This window comes from Chiloscyllium plagiosum, unplaced genomic scaffold (genome assembly GCF_037043375.1).
Source record: "Chiloscyllium plagiosum isolate Xiang-an unplaced genomic scaffold, Cpla_swu_hap1 HiC_scaffold_10, whole genome shotgun sequence".
Classification (NCBI taxonomy): Eukaryota; Metazoa; Chordata; class Chondrichthyes; order Orectolobiformes; family Hemiscylliidae; genus Chiloscyllium; species Chiloscyllium plagiosum.
The window spans coordinates 92,522,547-92,545,386 of record NW_028270148.1 but is presented as its reverse complement, the minus strand read 5'-3'; the positions used below and the strand labels follow the sequence as shown (position 1 = coordinate 92,545,386).

Here is a 22,840-nt window from a genome sequence, read left to right as displayed (position 1 = left end):
GGAGTTATGGTAAGTAAGTTTGCAGTGACACCAAAATTTGGGCTGTAGTGGAAAAATAAGGAGGAGGTTACCTCAGTACAACGGGACCTCGATCAGATGGGCCAAGGAGTGGCAGGTGGAGTTTAATTTAGGTAAATGCAAAGTACTGTATTTTGAAAAGACAAATCAGGGCAGAACTTATGCTCTTAATGGTATAGTCCTGGGGAGTGTTGCTAAACAGAGGCCTTGGTGTGCAGCATCATAGTTCCTTGAAAGTAGAGTCGCAGGTATGGAAAATAAAGAGCATGAAAGCAAGGGAAGGGTTAAAGCATGGAGTCCACTGCCGATCGGTTGCAAGGGGTCTGTGGAATGCAGGATGGGATAAGAATAGTGGAATACTCTTACACCAATTAGCAGAGTAAGGTTGAGGCTGGTATGAGATAAGATAACACAATTAGTAAAGTTAGCCTCCCTGTTAGTATCATTATGACAAGACTGGGACCTTAAATATTTGGGACATGACTTTAAATATCTAATAAATAGTTAGTAGTGTCAGCCGGCTTGAGACTATTGATAATAAATATCTGATCATAATATTAGGAAAATATTAAGTAGGTCTGGAATGAAAGACTACTGTTGCAAAAGCTGACACTAAATATCTAACTGTGATATTAGAATAACATTAATAGAATGTACAACTAAAGAGATGATGGGAACTAACATCACTGGTTTATTGTGTAGCTAGAGTGAGGTACTTTGATTAATACAGTTGGACATGCTGATAAGCTATCAGAAACAAGATATAAAAAAAACCACGGACTCAGGTTCGTGGGCATTCGAGAATCTGCTTTCTCAGCGTCACAGTTTTTTTTGTGTGCAAATAAAAGACCTACTTCTTGAAGAACTCTGCGTCTCCTGGTGATTCTCTACATTTTCTCCATGATACAGGTAGACAGGATAGTGAAAGCAGCTTTCCTTTATTGATCAGTGTGTCGAGTGTAAGAGTCGGGAAGTCATGTTGCGGCTGTACAGGAAATTGGTTAGGCCACTTTTGGAATACTGAATTCTATTCGTCTCCCTGCTATAGGGAGGATGCAAAACTTGGAAGAGTTCAGAAACGATTCATAAAGGGGGTTGCTGGGGTAGGAGGGTTTGAGCTATAGGGAGAAGCTGAATAGGCTGGGGCTATTTTCCCTAGAGTGTTAGAGACAGAGAGATGACCTTTGACGTTTATCAAATCATGACAGTCATGGATAGGGCAAGTAGCCACGGTCTTTTCACTGGGCTGGAAAAGTCCAAAACTGAAGAGGTTTAAGCTGAGAGGGCAAGATTCAAAAAGGATCTAAGGGACAATTTTTTCCAGAGAGGCTGGTATGTGTATGGAATGAACTGCCAGAGGAAGTGGTGGAGGCTGGTACATTTATAACATTTAAAAAGGCACCTGGATGGGTACGTGAGTAGGAAAGGCTTAGAGGAATATGGGCCAAATGCTGGCAAATAGGACTAGATTAATGTAGGATTTCTGATCAGAATGGATGAGCTGGACCAAATATTTCCTTGCTGTATAGCTCTATGACTCCAAGTAATTTTGACAAATGAATCCCTGTAATAGATAGCATCAGGAAAACAAGGTTAGCACAAAAATAGTATTAAAATCATTCAAGCTGTTTTCCATATGTAGATAGTTTGATTACTCCAGTAATTTCTCCAGTATAACAAAAATCTAATATATTATTAAAGAAACTCTGCAGACTCGTAAATGTGTCAGTGACTAACTACTATGTTAAAGATCATCTACTAATCCAGGCCTCAATTTGTACCATCAACTGGAGTCAGTGCATGCATACTAATAACATGCCTCTTTCACCTCCTTCAACCCCTCTTTCTAACTCAAGACTGCTTGTTCAACATCCAGTACAGGATGAGGAGAAACTTCAAAATAATTAGAGCCTAGAACTAGAAGGCATAGGTTTAAGGTGAGAGGGGCAAGATTTAAAAAGAGACAACATTGTCATGCACGTATGGAATGAGCAGCCAGAGGAAGTGGTGGAGGCTAGGACAATTACACCATTTAAAAGGCATCCAGATCGGTAGATGAATAGGAAGGGTTTAGAGGAATATGGGCCAAGTGCTAGCAAATGGGACTGGACCAATTTAGGATATCTAGTCGGCACGGAGGACTGAAGGGCCTGGGTCTGAGTCTGTGCTGTACATCTCTATGACTCTAAGATAGTCTTTAGGCTCCTGGTAACTCAATTCACTAGCCCCCGTTAAGTTCTTTTTCCTCAGATTCTTATACACTTGATGCAACTACAGATGCCAACTTCTGTGAACAGCCAAAATTTTATTAAGCAAACATAGTACAAACTTTCTGGAGAAACCTTTAACACTCTTCTTCATGTGAAGGGATCTCTCTCCGAACAAAGGAAACAGTCCTTCCTTTATACAAAATCTTTACATCACACAGTCAGTGATGCCCACAAGACAACTCCCAGTCACTCCACTACAGTCACATGCCACTCCAGACAACGCAGTGACCACATCATTTCCAGAAACAATATAATGTAAAATCATCCGTCAATGGTCAAATCTGTTGTGAATCATTTTTTTTAAAAACGGCAGGGAGTAGTCAAAATGCCAACTGTAATGTTCTTATTGATTTCTGAATAGGATGATGATGCAATTCTTTTACTCTGAACAACTAGGAAGTGGCCATGCAAATGGCTCTGAATGGCAAGGGATGGGAATGTAAATTCCTTACAATCTACCTTAAATCAGAGACACCCCATCCTAGCCTCGGGACATCAGCAGAGCAAATTAACCCTTTAATATCATGCTCCTATTTCATCCCTTTCCTATGCCTGAACCAAATCTGACTACTGCATAAGCTCCCAAACATCAATCAGGAAGATCATTCCCTTCCACCTCCACCATTGCCCATCTCCATCCTTGCCTCAGGTCATTTGCTACTAAAACTGTCACCCATATCTTCGTTCTCTAGATTTCTCATGCATTCTTGATCAAGATTCCATATCCTAAACACTTTAAACTTCAGCCAAGACACTAATGCATTTATATCTTTAAATCATGCCACGTCTCATTCACCAAGCTGACTAACCTTCCTGGTTAAGCAACATCTTGAAACTTAAATGTGTTAGTTTTCATTTCAAATCCATCCATGGTCTCACCCCTAATCTTTGCCAGTTCCAGAAACCACCAAGATATTCACACTTTCATTTCAGAAGAATTTTACATCTAATATTAGTTTGTTGAACAACCCCAAATTTTAAAATTGTTGAAACCAGCCGCCCATGTCCTGAACTCTGGAATCCACCTCTACCTATCTTTGTGCAATAAGGGCATTCTTTAGAACCTATATTTTTGATCAGGTTTCACACATCTGACCCAATACCATTTTCTGTGGATCAGTGTCATGCTGTTTTATAATGCTATGTACAATTTGGAATTCAACTAGATTAAGGCCCTATTATGCACACAATAGCATTTTTGGAACATTTTCAATTAATGGTTTTTCCAAATATAGCAGCAGCTACAATTTTAAATCCAAATTAACGCTTATAAAATCTATTTTGCCTCAAAAATATAAGGTTGGTTAAAACAAAATTACAAATTAAACCCCATGTCTTCCATCAATTCAATTGATTAAGTCATGGAAATCAAGCATGTTTTAAGGTTCCATGCTGGTCAATAAAATGGAGTAGTGTTTAAATGAGACTATTATCAGTGAATTATAACCAAGAAAACTAGTTCAGCATACTAAAAAGTTAATTACAACAGAGTCTTCCATGGCTAAATTCACATCTAATAGTCAAACATCAGGATCTTCAGACCAAACACCACAACAATCTTCGAGCTCTTACCAATCATTTACTCCAGACTCCTTGTAGCCATTGGGAGATAGTGGGGGAAAAAAGCATTTGCCCAGTGCAAGTCAAACCTAGAAAATAGGTGCCATCTGCTGGGAAAAGGAAACAATCTACACTAACATATCTCAGTACAGTGCTTACAAATTGCACTCGAAGTCAACTGCCAGATGTCCAGAGGTAAGCAACTGGCTGGGTCGGACATACCTGAACATTCAGGTATGTCAGACCCAGCCAGTTGCTTATCTCGGAGCCATACACAACCTCTGATCAATCTCCATCCTTTGCAACAGCTACACACTGTTCAATGTTTCCCCACAGTCTGTGCTCTGGTGCTGCATCTGACAAAACCACACTTAGTGGGCGGCACGGTGGCACAGTGGTTAGCACTGCTGCCTCACAGCGCCTGAGACCCGGGTTCAATTCCCGCCTCAGGCGACTGACTGTGTGGAGTTTGCACATTCTCCCCGTGTCTGTGTGGGTTTCCTCCGGGTGCTCCGGTTTCCTCCCACAGTCCAAAGATGTGCAGGGTCAGGTGAATTGGCCATGCTAAATTGCCCGTAGTGTTAGGTAAGGGGTAAATGTAGGGGTATGGGTGGGTTTCGCTTCGGCGGGTCGGTGTGGACTTTTTTTTTTAGATTAGATTAGATTACTTACAGTGTGGAAACAGGCCCTTCGGCCCAACTTGTTGGGCCGACACTTCTTGTTTCCACACTAATATAATCTAATCTAACTTCACTTTGTAGATAGCCACGGCCAAGCACACTCTGCAAATATACATGCCCTAGCATAATCATTGGCAAGTCTAGTTTCATCTTGCTATGTTTGTAAGCTCAAAAGTGGCATTGCTTTTATTGAAATGCACCTCTGTGGAGTTGGAGATTGGAGAAAAAAAAAAATTAAGGACAAAAATTCTACAATACCAAAGACAATTCTGCCAATGGAGGAAATTCCTTATCGCTGAACCAAGTCGGCAGCACTGGGAAGGTGTCGGGGTGGATGATGTGATTAAACATGGCCAAGGGGCCATGACTTTTATTAGACACAAAACGAGATCATTTGGGTCTTCAAGAGATGCTGGAATGTGGCTGAAGAGCCAAATTCAGGGAACACTAACAATGTGTTCCGGTTAAGATAGGCAGTTATTGAACATGCAATAACATGCTCAAGGACTTACAAAATAAAGTCGTAACTTCCAAGGACAGTGGGGACAAAGTGACATTTTTTTGCAGAGTGGGATAATGACAGCAGATCTAGAAGGATCAAGGAAGAGTATCTCAAGAAAGAATAGAATTCTAAAAGAACATCAGCTAACATGAGGACTCTGAGACAAAGCTTGGTAATCAACACAAATAAAGTCAAGATGAAAGGAGATGGGTATCATGGACAAAGTGAGCTCAAAGGGCATTAAAGAACATAGGAAACAAACTAGGAGGTGCAAATTCAGGGTTAGGAAAGGAGCTGCTTGCAGTGGGCTTGTCAAAAAGGAGGGAAGTCACAGAGGCAGTTATTCATCTCACCTTAGGTGAAAATGTAAGTCTGAGTCCCTCACCTTTTCTGAATGCAGGAGAAAAAAATTTGAATCAGCTTGCAGTGCGTTGAAAAGTTGGGGGTTATATTTGCAGTTAAAGATGACCCTGAAATAGTGAGCAATTTTACCAGATTGCAGGAGGACTTGCTAGTACTTCATACTGTTCAGCCAGATTTGGTTGTGAATGAAAAGGACCAATTATCCCAAAAAGGTGCTACAAGTCATTGTGCAGAAAAAAAGAGAAACAGACAAGTCTAAAGTTAGATAAGTGGTATTCTGAAACTACTGGAAGTGATAGGGGATAGCTCCTCCACAGGTAAGGGTGGTGGATGAGAGTGATACAAAGAGGATAGTAATCGACTTCAGGAGAACACACACTGATGCAATGACCAGATACATGGCAGATTATAATTTAATACAGAGGTGTGCAAGCTGAATAGTTTTAAGTAGAGAGAATCAGGAATAGCAATTTAAACTAAAAAGAACCAATTTTAAAGGTGTAGGAACAGATGCTTTCAGGGATAAAGTAGAGTCTGGGAAGGTGCAAGTTAAGTTGAGAAAGCTATAAAAAGTATTGGGGAAATCCTTGGTTGTATAAATAGGGGCAAGGAAAGCAAGAGTTGTGCAATGCTTTCCTAAGTTGGGTTTAAGCCCTAACCAGTGTTTGGATTTGCGAGTTCCAATCAAAATAAAATCATCTTCATCCAGTTCAATGAAGACACTTGAAGAGGACAAAAGGAAGTGTTTCAAAGACTCCCAAAAGGCCTCCCTCAAGAACTGTAGCATAGATGTCAACCTATGGAAGTTCAGGAGAAACAGACTTTGATTTGTCGTCATATGTACTGAAATACAGTGAGAAATGTTGCTTTGTGCGTTCTACAGGCAGATCATACCACACAAAGTGCATCAGGTAACAAAAACTACAGAATAATGTTATAGCTGAAGAGAAGGTGCACAGAAAGATCAACATGAACACTGAACTGGGGTCTAGATTAGAGTGGTGCTGAAAAAGCACAGCAGGGCCAGGCAGCATCCTAGGAGCGGGAAAATCGTCGTCTCAGACAAAAGCCCTTCAGGAATGAGGGGGGGGGGGGGGGAAAAAGAGAGGAGAGGAGAGACAGAGACAGAGAGGAGAGACAGAGACAGAGAGGAGAGACAGAGACAGAGAGGAGAGACAGAGACAGAGAGGAGAGACAGAGACAGAGAGGAGAGACAGAGACAGAGAGGAGAGACAGAGACAGAGAGGAGAGACAGAGACAGAGAGGAGAGACAGAGACAGAGAGGAGAGACAGAGACAGAGAGGAGAGACAGAGACAGAGAGACAGAGACAGAGACTCACTGAAAACCTTGCAGAGAGCGGAGGAGAACTTCAAGGTAGGCATCCTTGCAAGAGCATTCGCAGTAAGGTTAAAATCAACTAGGCAAAAGTGAGGACTGCAGATGCTGGAGATCATAGTCTTCATTAGAGTAGTGCTGGAAAAGCACAGGTCAGGCAGCATTCGAGAAGCAGGAAAAACGATGTTTTGGTCAAAAGCCCTTCATTAGGAACGAGTCAGGGAACTAGCAAAAAAACAATTGTTCTTCAATCGTGGAAGAAACTCCTATATGGAGAGATAATCTTTGGAATACCCAGTGGCAAGAGCAAGTACAGAAAAAGAAAAGAATGCCAATAATCTCAAGGCCAAGGCCAATTCCACCTCCCAGAAATGTGATAAATGTGTGGTTGAAGATGCAGCTCTAGGATTGGACTCATAAGCCATACAAGAACACAGTACTCATGACCAGTGACAAAGAATCTCTGATGTGGTCAATCGTACTTAATAGCAAGCAATTGCCAATGGTGCTATTGGGCACCACACTTCTGAAGTGTCCAGGCTCTTGGAAAGAGGAGAGGAAATTTACTGGAATACCAGGGTGTGGGGTTTCAGTACTGTGGCTGGGGTTGGTCTCAGAGCATAAAAAAACCAAGGGAAAAAGAAATCATGAGGCACTTTTATCAATCAGTAAGCAAAATCTATTTCCAGTGAACAAAGTTGAAAATCACAAACAGCAGGTGATAGTCCAACATGTTTATTTGGAGCACTGCTTCTTCATCAGGTAGTTGTGGAGCAGGACAATAAGATACAGAATTTATAGCAAAAGATTACAGTATCATGCTCTTCCACATTATATTTCCAGTGAATCCAGGCAACCAAGAAACGCAAACTGAGGTGGGATTAGTTTCTGTATACACAGGGTTACGGTGATCAAGAAAGCAGTGCCTGAAAGAATGGCAATTTATTTAGTAGCTCAAAGAACTGGAAAATATTTAAAAGAAAAAAATCTACAGGGCTCCAAAAGAAAAAAGGACAGAAGAGTAGTTATTCAATTAGTCCTACCAAAAGTCAACATATGTTCAGTGGCTGATGGCCTCTTTTTGGTACAATACAATTCTATATTTCCATGATTGCAAGTTTCACTAAAATCAAATAAAGATGACCACATCACAATTTAAATATCAGATACCAGTATTCTTTCCAAACCATAGTACTTTCTGTATAAATCAAACCTGAATACGTGCTCTACTGCACCACTGCTGTTATATTAATTCCCATCAGGTGCCATTGACATCTCAATCGGTTTTAGCACATAGCTACCAAACAAGTGATGCTAACAGCAAAACTAGTTCCAAAAAGATAACAGTCTCAATAGCTATCAAGAGCGCAACATTCGAACCATTAAATATTTGGCTAAATAAAAATAACGTTCAAAAGAAGTTTACTAATAACTGGATACATAACCTTCAACTATTGATGCAGCATTGCAACACATACTGTAGAAAATATATCAAAGCTTACACCATGGGTTCACCTGACAAAAGGACAAGCTACTAGGACTACAAATACCAGATGCAAAGCTCAAAAGTTTATAACCAGCCTCAGCCTGTCATTAATATATTTCACTTCCTACACTAGGCATTCTTATCGCTTCAACTAGGCAAAGGTGAGGACTGCAGATGCTGGAAACCAAAGTTTAGATCAGAGTGATGCTGGAAAAGCACAGCAGGTCATGCAGCATCCAAGACACCACCCACGTCCTCCACCTCCTCCATGACTTCCGTTTCCCCCGTGTGGTGAAACGGTTAAAAATTATGTCCCAATACATGTGTGAATCTAACCGGAATGGAGGTGTTGCTTAGTCCCGTGTGAATCTTATTACACACCTCCCCGTGTGAATCTTCTTATCTGTATGTAACCAGAATGGAATGTGTTTTTTAGCCTTGCTCTGCTGTTCACATGAATGTTTATATCTGGAAAAGAGTATATCAGCTGGAAAAGTCTCCAGTTCGGTGAGTCTGCTCCGGGGTTGCGTTTAACCGCCGAGCGTGGGTTGTTGGCAACCGCTCTACGAGAACTGACGGCTCCCAGTTCCGGTAACACGTAGAGTGAGTATAAACCAGACCCGTTGTAAGTACGAGACTGGTTGTGGCGACGCTGCGGGGAATAAAAACACTTATATTCTAGCAGACTCGCCTCTTGGCTGTTTGTTCTGTGTCAGACTACTTTCCTGCGAGCCTGGTCCTTGACCTTGAGAATTTTTTAAAACACCCCGCCCCCAACGTCTCATCGTCACCATGGACATCCAATCCCCCTACACCTCCATTCACCATGACCAGAGCCTCCAAGCCCTTAGTTTCTTCCGCTCCCGACGTCCCCAACAGTACCCTTCCATTGACACACATTCGTTTGGCTGAACTGGTCCTCACCCTTAACAATTTCTCCTTCGAATCCTCCCACTTCCTCCAGACCAAAGGGGGAGCCGTGAGCACCCATATGGGCCCCAGCTATGCCTGTCTCTTTGTCAGCCACGTAGTTACACCGGCACCACTCCACACCTCTTCCTCCGCTGCACTGATGACTGCATCGGCGCCACCTCGTGATCTCACAAGGAGGTTGAGCAGTTCAACTTCAACACATTCCACCCCGACCTTAAATTCAACTGGACCATCTCTGACACCTCCCTCCCCTTCCTGGACCTCTCCATCTCCATTAATGACGACCGGCTTTCACACTGACAATTTTTACAAACCCACCAACTCCCACAGCTACCTGGATTACACCTCTTTCCCCCAACTCCTGCAAAAATGCCATCCCGTATTCCCAATTCCTCCGCCATATCTGCTCCCAGGAGGACCAGTTCCACTACAGAACAAACCAAATGTCCTCTTTTTTTTTTTTAGAGATGGCAATTTCCCTTCTCACGTGTTTGAAGATGCCCTCCAATGTATCTCATCCACATCCCCCACCTCCGCCCTCAAACCCCACCCCTCCAACTGAAACAAGGACGGAACCCCCCCCCCACCCCCACTTTCCACCCTACCATTAACCATAATCATCCACCGACATTTCCGCCACCTCCAAACGGACCCCACCACCAGAAATATATTTCCCTCCCCACCCCTTTCCGCAAAGACCGTTCCCTCCGTGACTACCTGGTCAGGTCTACGTCCCCCAACAAACCACCCTCCCATCCTGGCACCATCACCTGCCACCGCAGGTATTGCAAAACCTGCACCCACACCACCTCCCTCACCACCACCCAAGGCCCCAAAGCAATCTTTCCCATCCTTCAAAGTTTCAACTGCACATCCACCAATGTCATTTATTGAACCCTTGGCTCCTGATGCGGTCTCAAAGAAAGTGAGGACTGCAGATGCTGGAGATCCGAGCTGAAAAATGTGTTGCTGGAAAAACGCAGCAGGTCAGGCAGCATCCAAGGAGCAGGAGAATCGACGTTTCGGGCATAAGCGGTCTCCTCTACATTGGGGAGACTGGATGCCTCCTCGCAGAGCGCTTCAGGGAACATCTCCGGGACACCCGCACCAATGAACCCCCCCGCCCCGTGGCCCAACATTTCAACTCCCCCTCCTACTTTGCCAGGGACATGCAGGTCCTGGGCCTCCTCCATTGCTGCTCCCTCACCACCTGACACCTGGAGGAAGAACACCTCATCTTCCACCTCAGAACACTTCAACGCCAGGGCATCAATGTGGACTTCACCAGTTTCCCCACCTTACCTCAGTTCCAACCTTCCAACTCAACACTGTCCTCATGACCAGTCCTACCTGCCAATTTCACTTCCCACCTATCCGCTCCACCCTCCCCGCTGACCCATCACCTCCAACCCCCCCCCAATTCATCTACTATACTCTTTGCTACCTTCTCTACCCACCCCCCCTCCCCCTATTTATCTCTCCACCCCGGAGGCTTCCTGCCTCTAATCCTGATAATGGGTTTTTGCCCGAAACGTCAATTTCCTGCTCCTCGGATGCTGCCTGACCTGCTGTACTTTCAAGACCATCAACAACACTGCAATTGGTACAAAATTGGTCTCAGAGGCCTTGTATTTTCAACCAGTTTTGGCATAGTGAACAAACTGTAGTACATGGACTTACAAATTCTCAAACCTGTACTCACTATTGTCTGGAAAGCAGACATTACTCCGAATCAAATGAAGGCTATATTAAAATTACCAGCACGATGAGTTTAACAACCATCAAGTCAGCCCCAATGTCCTGTCTGTTTTAGGAACAGGTGGACAGAAGAAAATTATGGCTGTTAGAGCTGATCCTTTGAGGTATTTTCCAGTGTTGGAGCTGATTTCCTTAATGTCTTTGAGTAGTAATTACTCAAAGTTGTTGCATTATTTCAGTTAGGTTTAAGACAAATACAGTAAATAGCGAAAGACCTTAGGAGAACTGCTCACAGCAGGGGAACAGCCAAGTATTTTTTTAAAAATGGAGATGGGTCAGACATGACTGAGAGCCCTGTCAACCATGACGGTGGGGAAACCTGGGCTGAGGAAGGTGGAGGATATTCTGGAGGCCCCCTTGTAGAAGATGGCATCATCAGAACAGATGCAACTGAGCAGGATTAACTGGGAGACTAGAACAATTTTTTTTTTAAAAACAGGAAGCTGGATGTGAGGATGTATAAAGCTAACTGTGGGAGTCAGTGAATTTGTCGTGGATATCAGAGGCCAGTCTATCCCCAGAAATGGAATCAGAAATATCAAGGAAAGCAAAGGAGGATTCAGAGATAGACCAGGTGAAGGACAGTGAGAGGTGGAAATTGATAAAACTTTTCAATTCACTAAGTACCGTTGATAGTGAAATTTTGACCGAAGAATGGTCTCATGATAAAATATTGGAGGTATGCCAGCACCTGTGGAGAGTTACCAACTACATGGAAATTAATGGTTGGACTGAATCTAAATTTCTTTTGTAGAGATATTCAACTGTTAACATCTTCCTACCTGATATACAACAGTAAAGTTCATTTTAAAAAGTTGCACATATGCAGCAACAAAAAAGTTCTTCTTAAAAAACTTTAATGCGTACAATATCCTCGCTTTTTGCTACAAAGGATTAACAAAAATTCCAACCCAAAGCGTTGACGATCCTGTTCCTCCAATGCTGCCTGACCTGCGATGCTTTTCCGGCTGCACATTTTAGCGACATTAATAAAAGTGGTCATTCGGCTTGTCACCAATTTTCATTCTGATAAATTATAAAGCAACTGTGGAAAAACTAAATGCTCTAAGTAACTAATCACAAACAACAAGGTATTTTCACACAAAAAGAAGTTTCCACTCCCAATATTTCTGAATCCTACTTTGGAAGAAACCTCCGTACTTGCGCACAAATAGCAAATTAGGCGCAAGAATCTAGTTTTACACAATAGGAATCAAATCCATTAACCCAAATTCTGACAGCCTTTCTTGGGATTTCATGAAAAATATTTCTTTAAACCTGGGGATTTAAAGTCAATTAATTTCCACACAAGTAATTTTATTGCCACTTCAGGTTAAGTGGGATCAAGCTCACTTTAGTATATAAACATTACTAAGAGCTAAGAGAAAAATATGTATATGGTGTACTAGGGGGAAAAACTGACAAACCCATAAGTTAATTTTTTAAGCAACCATCTAACCTATATAGTTCATAGTATTAAATACGGAAGTAATTACTGTCCACTCAGTTTCATAGACACTGCTGTAAAAGGAATTGGATGGTCTTCAAATAATAAAAAAGACTTCTGATAAAAAAAATCCATTTGTCCAATGTTATGCATCTAGTATAAAAGTTTATTGTAAAAAAGATCTCAGCAGCTCAATTTAAAAAAAAGATACTTCCTAGCAATTTTGCATCACAAAAAGATGAGGACCAAATGCTCTTACAAACCTTTTAAAGTAGTTAAAAGTAAACCTCAATAATTTGTTTTTAAACTTCTACACAACTTATAAATTTCAATTCCACCAACTAAAAGCCTACAAAAAAAATGTTGGTTACTGAATTATGTAAATCCAACAATGCAGCTTCAAGATAACTGATTAGTGTCACAAAGTACAGCACATTTAACAGCTCTCAGGTGCCTCATTTGACATAGTTTCTTAGCTTTCAGATCAAAAATAAATTGTTAACAGAACTTAAATGCTTTCTTTCCCTTCACCATTGCAAGCAGCTTTTGCACAGCATATTTTATCTTGCAAACTTTGTGAACAAATTCATTTTTGTAACAAAATGAACATACAAAATTTTGAAATAGAAAGTGGAAGATAATCTGCAGAAAGATGGATGAATGAAGATTTCATTTCCACATTGTAATCCATATTTAAATTGATTAATCCTAAAAACAAACGATGCTCAAAGTTAGACAGAAACACAATTTTCTTTCAACTCTCACTACAAACATTGCAATGAAGGACTAGTGAAATTTCTATAAATCCCAAAGTGAACATGATCTTTTTCCATGTAGTTTTGTCATATCCAGAGATAGCAATTTGAGATTATATTATGCCGGCAGTGAGGATGAAAGTATTTAAGATCCACTAAAATTTTCATAAGACTAGGTCTGGTGACCTGGTAAACTTAACAATTGTAATAAAGAAATACATGATCTGCAGTTCAGCACAAAGTACAATGTTTTATAAATTAAAATTTTAAAGTACAAGCATTAAATAGCATTAACTCTGTGGCAACAAGATTATTGTAGATCTCCTTGATAGAAGCATTAACATTAAGTACTTTTCATTCACATCTTCTGCCAAGAAGAAAGCTTTTGCTGCCCACTGTACCACCAATACAATAAGATTTAAAAGGCTTCTGCCCGAAACGTCGATTTTACTTCTCCTCGGATGCTGCCTGAACTGCTGTGCTTTTCCAGCACCATTCTAATCGAGACTCTGGTTTTCAGCATCTGCAGTCATTGTTTTTATCTAATAAGATTTAAAAGCCAGTACTGAACTCCAAAATGCCTGTCCTTTAATGCAGTAAACATCAAATGTCAAAAGCCTTTTACTTTTCAGTTTGACTTCCCTAATATCCTTTGAAAAGTAGTCTTTCATGCAAGAGACTGCACCCATAGATGCTGATAAGCCACTCATACCACAGATCAGAAAACACTGAAGAGTTTCACATGATTTTTCCAAAGGCTGACAAATACCATACTGCAGGATTGACTTGAGCAACCTGTGTTTTACTTGCATTGACGAACAGCACTTGATCTAATGGCACAGTTCTGTATCTACAGTCAGCTCCTTGTATATCAAGTCTTTTACTTTTGGGTGTAGCCCCTTGAGAATGTGTATAGGATATGAGCAGGTAGGGAAAGTTAAGTTTTGAGTTTTGTGAAACAAGAGGTTCAGCTAAGCATGACTTAGATCAGATAAGAACTTGCAGTTAACAATGGGGTGCTAGAGGCAAGGGTAATAGATTAATAAAGGTGGAAAAGTGTTCATTATGTAAAGCCATTTATTAATACTGGTAGCATTCAGTATGTAAGGTCAGTTAACAAGGCGAAAAATATTCATTATGCAAAACCAGTTATTCATTGCGTAACAGCAGATGGCTTAATATTTACTATTGACACTCCAATTGTAATGCTCACCCAATCAACATGCATGTTGTCATATCTGGATGCTCCGCCTTGTAAGTGACTATATAATTAAGAATCTGCTGTTCCAGAGAAGACTGAGAATTCATGTCTCTGTGCACATTAGCGATCGTTCTCTTTCCCTCCAGGGCCCGGAATAAAGGTGAAGGAGATAAAACTATACTGTGTCAGAGCATTTTGCTTTGACTGCGGGGGAAGCAGGATGACACTAACTGGAAACATTCACATCTATGAGATCCAGTTTTCTTGTGGGGAAAAACCTTACAATTCAAAGCTGCACTTTCAAGACAACTCCATGAAATCTGAACAGTAGACATCTAAAGTTTAAATGAATCCAACACAAATGAAAAGGTTTATGAATTCAAATGGTACAGCATTCAAGAAAGAGGTTTCTAAAAAAAAAGCACTAATGTAATTTCGTCAACTCATCACTTGCTTCCCACCGAGCAATCAAGCAACTTTATCCCAATTACATCACTGTTACGAATCAAAAAGGTCAGCCCCAGTAATATAGTGAACCACCTTGTTTCAGACTGTAAATCTCCACTTTCATCAAATCACTCATTCCTACCATTACTGAACATAACATCTGCCTTATGACCTCAAATCTACAGGCAACAGGTAGAATGTACAATTGTTATAAAGATGAGAGTGTACTGTACCTTTAAGAGAGTTAAAAGCTAAAAGCTAACAGAACTACCTGACAGCACCAAGTGTTCTGAACAAAGCTTGCCTGGAAACAAAAGATTCGAATTAGGCCAAATTATACCCCGAAAATACCAAACTCCAATCAAATTTGATTTTAGTATACTGACAATCTTAAAAGCCGATGCTTTCGGGGTACAAGACCAGGGAAAATTGAACAGTTTGAGGAGAACGGCCAAGCCACCAGCATCTGCAGACTGCCCGGAGAATAGCTCTCTTAAAAAGGTACCTTTATTGATCAATAACCTGCGAAACAGAAATCCCTAAGAAGGAGATGGAGGAAGATATAAAGAGAAGATTGGACATCTGGCTGGTTTTGAAAATTTGAATTTTTTGGTAAATCTTAATCGAGGGCTTTATCGGACTAGTTTTATAGAAGGGAGAGTAAACAATAGGTTAGAGGAAGGAGCTGTGAATAGTTGTTAATTATTCTGTTACACTTTAAGAAATAAAGTTGTTAATTTTTACTTTAAATAGTTCATGGCCTCTCAAGTTTTCACAAATTACTGCACGAAATAAATCTTTTCTGTGTTGTGGTTTACATTAATCAAGAGGATTTGCCCAATGTTATAACACAATGCAAATGCCTCAATTGCCCACTGCATTTGAAGTGATCAAACATGATTAGTCAGACATTAACCAAGACAAAAAGTAAGCCTTGCACTAATCTTCAGGATGCTAGTGTCAATCCAATGCTGTAAACTGTCCCAAATATTTTGACCCTGCCCCACCAAGACAACCTTACCCCCATTCATCTGCGCTCTTTCAACAGACCCCAAAATATGAACTCTGTCTACCCTTGGACCACTTTCAAAAGAGTTTTCATTTAGTGTGCCCATTGCTCTTGATGTGCTCCACATTGGGGAGACAGGACACCAACTCACTAAACGTTTCAGAGAACATCTCTGGGACACACAAACGCCCTGTGACCAACCACTTGAACTCCCTTCTCTCACTCCACCAAGGACATGCAAGTTCTGGGCCACCTCCACCACCAATGCCTAGCCAGCCTATGCCTGGAAGAAGAACACTTCATCTTCCACCTTGGGACTCTCCAACCACACATGGCATCAATGTTGATTTCACCAGTTTCTTCATCTGTGCTCCCCCTCAACTCATCCCAGATTCAATCCTCCAACTCTGCACTGCCCCCTTGAACTATCCCACCTGTCAATCTTCCTTCCCACATATCTGCTCCACCCTCTGACTTATTAACATCACCTCCCCACCTACTGCCTTCAACATACTTTCCCCCTCCCCCCACAGCTCTATTCTCACCCCACCCCCCATTTATGCCTCAGCTCCCTCCCACTACATTCCCAATGAAGGGCTTATGACTGAAACGTCATCGCTCCTGCTCCTCTGATGCTGCCTGACCTACTGTGCTTTTCCAGCGCCACACTTTTCAACTCTAGTTATGGTGCTGTACCCAATAAAGAAATCTCTTATTTAAGACAGTCCCATTTAGTGCGATTTCACATTAAATGTTGATAAGTTATTGGGAGCTGAAAGCTTACATGTTGCAAACTTTTTGTTCTAATATTTGTTTTGATAACGCAATTGACAATCTCTTCCATGCCTACATGCTACCCACTGCTAATCTGCTGGCTTGCAGGCTCACATCATGCAACACCAAGCAACCCCAAACACCAGTTCCAAGATTGTTCATTTACCAGCATACCACATCCCCTCCAGTGGTTAGTTTGTCAATTGCAGACTACTAGTGGAACAATGCAAGGCAACTGCAGAACTCAATCTGGCCATCATTCTCCACCTGGGCAAGATTTAGCTGCTCATCCACATTGTCCGAACAACCACAAAACGCAATCTAGAGCAGAAGCCCCACAGCTTTGGCTACCCCAAAGAAAAAGCCCAGTGAACCCCACCACAATCAACACCCTGTCACCTTGGAGGAGAAGAAAATTAAGGCCTCACAACTAACCAAGAGGAGGAGTAGCCCCAATGAACAATAGCTTGAGTGGACACAAAAAGCAGAAGCAAGAAACACCAGTCAGACAATGGCCAGAGCATGACCAGTAACAAGCAATGGTCTCAGACAAAAGCCAGTGGCATATCTTAATCTTTGGAAAAATGCTGAACCCACCGCTACCCTAGCATATTGCAAATTGTTTCTTAATTTAACTTACTTTTCTAACCAACCTGTCCAGAGATATTACTACACACTGCTGGAGCAGGAGAGCTAGAAACTGGATGTCCCGTCCAAGGGTAGAGACATTACCACTGTGCCAGAGGGCTTCTAAAAATATGGAACTCTTTACAAATTTACATGTCATCCTTGTGCATGGGGCCATGCTAATCTCCTCTGTACCATTCCAGTTTTAGTATAATGCTGCCAAAGCAAATTCAATGCCCTCACTTACAAATCTAAAGCACTGCATTTCAACTTGTGGGGTACAGGCACAGACTTTCTTCTGCTAAGGACAGGGAACGTAGCAATTCTTCAATTAAAAGAAGTTTCACAAATTGTGGTGTATTTGTGAAAATTGCAACTTTAAGCACTTCCTACATGTAGCAATAGCCACCTTAGAAGGAAACACTTGGTTTCATACTGTCATATGCCCTACTCAGTCTATGGCACAATTATGCCACTGTTATCCAATTCATTACTAAAGCAATCTATGCTCTACATCTTCAATCCTACAAAATTTAAACAAGACCAAATCTGTAGCCACTTTGATAATTACTATGTTTAAAAAAGTATATTAAATGCAAGTTGAAAAGAGAGATTTTCAAAACATTCCCAAGAAAGTTATATTCACAAAATCCTACCAATCCATAAGTGTTGAATCTTTTAAAAATTAATGTTAACATTTTCTGGAAAGCACGCTACCAGCTAAGTTTGTGAATCATCAACATCAAGAACTCCTCAAACATTTTGGAATTGAGTAACATACCTACTGACTGTCCTTGAGTAGACTTCTTCCTCAAAGCAATGGACTTGTGGGGTCCAAAAGGGTCTATTTCCATGTTGTATGACACTCTAAACATTTGTCAGTAGCGGTCCTTTGATTTGAGGACAAAGTCTATTCAAGGACACACATTACTACCACATGACTATCACTAAACAGGCCCATTCTGTACCAGGTCATCTTTGGCCATGTGGGACAGGAGGTTACGAGGGTGCAAGATCCAGAATGTGTCTCCTTTATCATCCTTCTCTGCTGCTACTGTACCTCATCATTTAGCTATGTGGACACAAAGCTTGATGGACAAGCCATTGGTAGGAAGCTCCTTACACTGATTAATGTAAATGAAGCACTGCTTGAAGTGTTTTCGAAAAGCTCTTTGCTGCGTCTGCCCCCACAACATTTCAGCACTCCAAAATTAACATCTGGTAGGGAAGACATTTAAAAGCTTCGCAGTCCACTGTAATTCATATTGAATAAATTGTACTGAAAAGGTTGCAGAGCTAGTATTTCCAGGTCAGGAGCATAGAATATTTTTCTTGCCCCTGGATGAGCATTGTACCAGTAACACACAAGAAGCTCGAGACCACAGAAAATAAACAGGTCCACTTTGTCAGCTCCCTTCCACCAAGTTAAATATTGATCCCCCTCTACTAGTATTGCTGGTAGCAGGGCATACTGTCAACTCACAGCAATTTCCAAAGCCATGACCATCACCCACAAAGTGAAGGACAGCAGACACATGGAAACATCACAATTTGCAAGGTCCAAATGTCATAAAACAACCATTCTTTCATTGTTGGTAGGTCAAAAAAAAAATTTAACTCCTTTTTGAACAGCACTATGCAGGTACCTACATGACAGACTAACAGCTCGAGGGCAGCTCACCATCACCTTCTCAACAGCAATTAGGAATAAACAACTTGGAAGGAAGGATGAATTGCCAAAGAAACCTTATCAATTAATCTTCAACTAGAAAGCCAGTGATACTTAAAAGTAGTATGGTTGCTTCTGTGATAGTAGAGCAGGAAAAATAAAATTAGCTGCTTTCTAATTTCAAAGACTGTTTCATTGCACTGATCGGAAAAGCATTCCTAGGCTACAGCAATAAACAAAAGTTACTCCTGGACAGCACCTATGAAAGAATTCTAATAATTATGAGATGCACAATGTCACCCATAAATACAGTAGTTCGCTCATACAATACCAGGGACATATACTAACACTTAGAGAATGGTCAGAATTGCCATTATAATCAACTGAAAATAGTTCAAAAGATCTCCTTCTGGAGATGAAGAAACTCTGAATAAAGTCCAGAATATTATCCTACATTGATTTTAAAAAGTATTGTACTTTGCAACAAGTAAGCATGGATTACTAGATTGTTATGTGGATCTGATTAGCTCATAAAATAGCTTGTAAATGTATTAAAGACCTACTTGGTGAGGTAGCTGGTGAGCCCAAAGTAGGACCCTGACAAATGGCAGCAAGGAGGAAGCTGGCAGAGAGGTGAGCAGAGGACCGGCTTCAGCTGCTATATTGGCAAGGTAAGTCCAGCGGCAAAAGATGCTGCCTGAGGAGCGATAACTTAAATCCGGGTTGAGACCAGTGCCGGCGGCAGCAAAGCAGTGGCAGGTGTGTTATGAACTATATAGAATCTCTAGTGTGGAAGCAGGCCATTCTGCTCATCAAGTCTACACGGACCCTTTGAAGAGCATCCCATCCAGACCCATCCCTACTCCTGTATTCCCAATGGCTAACCCCACCTAACCTGCACACTGATCAGTTAGAGTCAGATGTATAGCATTGAAACAGACCCTTCGGGCCAACCCATCCATGCCAGCCAGATATCCCAACCCAATCTAGTCCCACCTGTCAGCACCCGGCCCATATCCCTCCAAACCCTTCCTATTCATATACCCAACCAAATGCCTCTTAAAAGTTGCAATTGTACCAGCCTCCACCACTTCCTCTGGCAGCTCATTCCATATATGTACCACCCTCTGTGTGAAAAAGTTGCCCCTTAGCTCTCTTTTATATCCTCCCCCTCTCACCCTAAACCTATACTCTCTAGGTCTGGACTCACCGATCCCGCAAAGGGAAAAGACTTTGCCTATTTCCCCTATCCATGTCCCTCAATTTTGTAAACCTCTATAAGGTCACCCCCAACCTCCGACACTCCAGGGAAAAACAGCCCCAACCTCTTCCTATAGCTCAAATCCTCCAACCCTAGCAACACTTGTAAATCTTTTCTGAACCCTTTCAAGTTTCACAGTATCTTTCTGATAGGAAGGAGACCAGAACTGCACGCAATATTCCAACAGGGGCCTAACCAATGTCCTGTACAGCCGCAACATGACCTCCCAACTCCTGTATTCAATACTCTGACCAATAAAGGAAAACATACCAAATGCCTTTTTCACTATCCTATCTACCTGAGACTCCACTTTCAAGGAACTATGAACCTGCACTCCAAGCTCTCTATGTTCAGCAACACTCCCTAGGACCTTACCATTAAGTATACAAGTCCTGCTAAGATTTGCTTTCCCAAAATGCAGCACCTCGCATTTATCGGAATTAAACTCCATCTGTCACTTCTCAGCCCATTGGCCCATCTGGTAAAGATCCTGTTGTAATCTGAGGTAACCTTCTTCGCTGTCCACTACACCTCCAATTTTGGTGTAATGTGCAAACTTACTAACTATATCTCTTATGCTCGCATCCAAATCATTTATGTAAATGACAAAGTTGGGGACCCAGCACCAATCCTTGTGGCACTCCACTGGTCACAGGCCTCCAGTCTGAAAAACAACCCTCCACCACCACTGTCTTCTACCTTTGAGCCAGTTCTGTATCCATATGGCTAGTTCTCCCTGCATCCCGTGAGATCTAACCTTGCTAATCAGTCTCCCATGGTGAACCTTGGCAAATGCCTTATTTTTAAACTATTCAAAATGGCACCAGATCACAGCGACCGTGGAAGTTCTTCATGGTGATTTTATTGTTGGATGCATTTTTGGTGAAAATACAATAAAACTTTCAAATTTTATTGTGACAATAAGATCATTCTTCAAATTTCATGTCAGAGATTCAATCAAAAAGCTATGCCACAAAGCTGACTTACACCTATAGATACGAGTATCTATAATCACCAATATTATCAATACCAAATAACAAAGGCTTTTGATGATAAAAATTCTCAAGCATTTACAGCGTGGAGGGAGGGGGGTAACCATCAGGGGCAGCAATAAACATTATCAGCAACAGTGCCGCAAAATGTTGCACAATTGGTTAATTACACATTTTGGGTTGATACTTTTCTTAATTCAATTCTACATGATTCAACAATCGTGCAAGCATTAAAATGCAGAAAATTATTTCAACAGCATGACTGGTGAAGGTACCATGTCAAACAAAACCGCATCAGAAATCACAAAAAAGTCCCCGGTTTTGATCAATAGTGTGAGATTACAAACTCGAGATAATAGAAGTGAAGGAATTCGGGATGTTTGTAAGAAATGTCAGGATCTGAGGTCAACGTGCAAAATTAACAAAACTAAAAACAGAAACGTGCACGGTGATACTCAAACCTTACATTCAGAAAGCCCAGAATGGTTTTCTACGTTTTTTTTCTTAAAACCGAAAATTGAAAAGAAACGATAAATGTTCAGGTTTTGACTTCACTCAATGAGCTCCGAATCAGGAGACAAATCCACCCACTTCGTTCCAAAGCAATAGTAGAGTACCTGGTCTTGACATAGCAGGATGAATCTGGTAGAATGAATTCACTCTCCACTTCTCCCCTCCCCCTAGTAAAAATGTCCTTGCTTCTCTTAGCATTGGATTTGCGTGCTGTTACATAACCACCCCCCAACGAAGTGTGCAACCAAATTCCTGGAGGGAGGAGCCTTGAGGGGTACGAGCCACATGCAGATACACGAACCCTCCTTCAACGGTCGAGGCACAGCCACAAATGATCAGCCCTCAGGCACGGGTGGAGGGGAGGGAAGTTGGAATACAGTTAAAGCCCGGTCGAATTAACGTTATTCTAATATACTACAGCGCCCGATATTTCTTAACACATGGACTGAGCGCTCAGCCCTCTCCACGCCTTCTATAACCCACCCCCAAGCTCACGCAAAAGCAGCTGACACTTCACAACATCGCGGGATGGAATGGTCGACTTTTCTGTCCTACAAGTCGTCAATGACGAGAGGACGCGGCGTCTGCAAAGATACTCTCCTCCGATTCATTTTGCTCAACTCTGGTCTGTCCCCAACTCTCTCCTCCCTCAACATCGGATGAAAAAGCAAAGGGCCCTTCTTGCACGCCAGCCTGTAGGTGAAAAGGAGCTTCACCCCACCCCACCCCCCAACCAGTGAAGGAAAACGCTCCAGCAACGCTGGGGCCAGTCCTCCTGACATATGCGGCTTTCCGTAGTTACTGTGTTTTTTTTTAAACCCGGGAATGTAAACGGGTTTTTCATTTGATTTCGTTGACTTCATTTGATCCTGAATCCCGACCTTAGCACCCAGTGCGGGCCTACACAGGATTGCAGGGCCATTTGCGTCTGTCCAAAATCTTCATTTAATAAGCGCGCTCCCCATCCACACCATCCCCATAATGATCTCCCTTTCCCCCTCAAACTCACCGGCTGTCCGTCCCGGGGATCTCCGGAACCCAACCCGCATCTCCTCAGATTTCTCTGCCGCTTTCAACGGCAGCTCCTTTTTCTTTACCCTCGCCCCCACCCACCCCCTTCCCCCGAGCGACCTAGGCCCAGAAACGTCGCCTCACGGCCGCATGCGTAAAGGGAGAAGGGGAAGTCGGCGTAGAGAACAGTCGGAACACACCGCGTCGTAACCGCCACCTCCTCACTGC

General features: G+C 42.0%; 1 protein-coding gene and 1 non-coding gene across 5 annotated transcripts in view; both read right to left on the bottom strand.

Moving 5' to 3' along the window:
* The window catches only part of LOC122553009 (atlastin-2), a 117,879-nt gene that overhangs the window by 94,587 nt on the left and 452 nt on the right, over nt 1-22,840 (bottom strand). Inside the window, exon 1 of one of the 4 annotated variants that reach the window (XM_043696417.2) lies at nt 22,611-22,800. The exons of the other annotated variants lie outside the window; for them this stretch is intronic. Coding sequence (XP_043552352.1) covers nt 22,611-22,650 — 40 coding nt within the window. The 5' untranslated portion in view covers nt 22,651-22,800. Of the gene's footprint in view, nt 1-22,610; nt 22,801-22,840 lie in introns of those variants that run through there. 4 annotated transcript variants of the gene reach the window in all.
* On the bottom strand, nt 17,292-17,393 carry LOC122553293 (U6 spliceosomal RNA). The gene has a single exon (XR_006312674.1). It is a non-coding gene; the product is annotated as a U6 spliceosomal RNA (small nuclear RNA).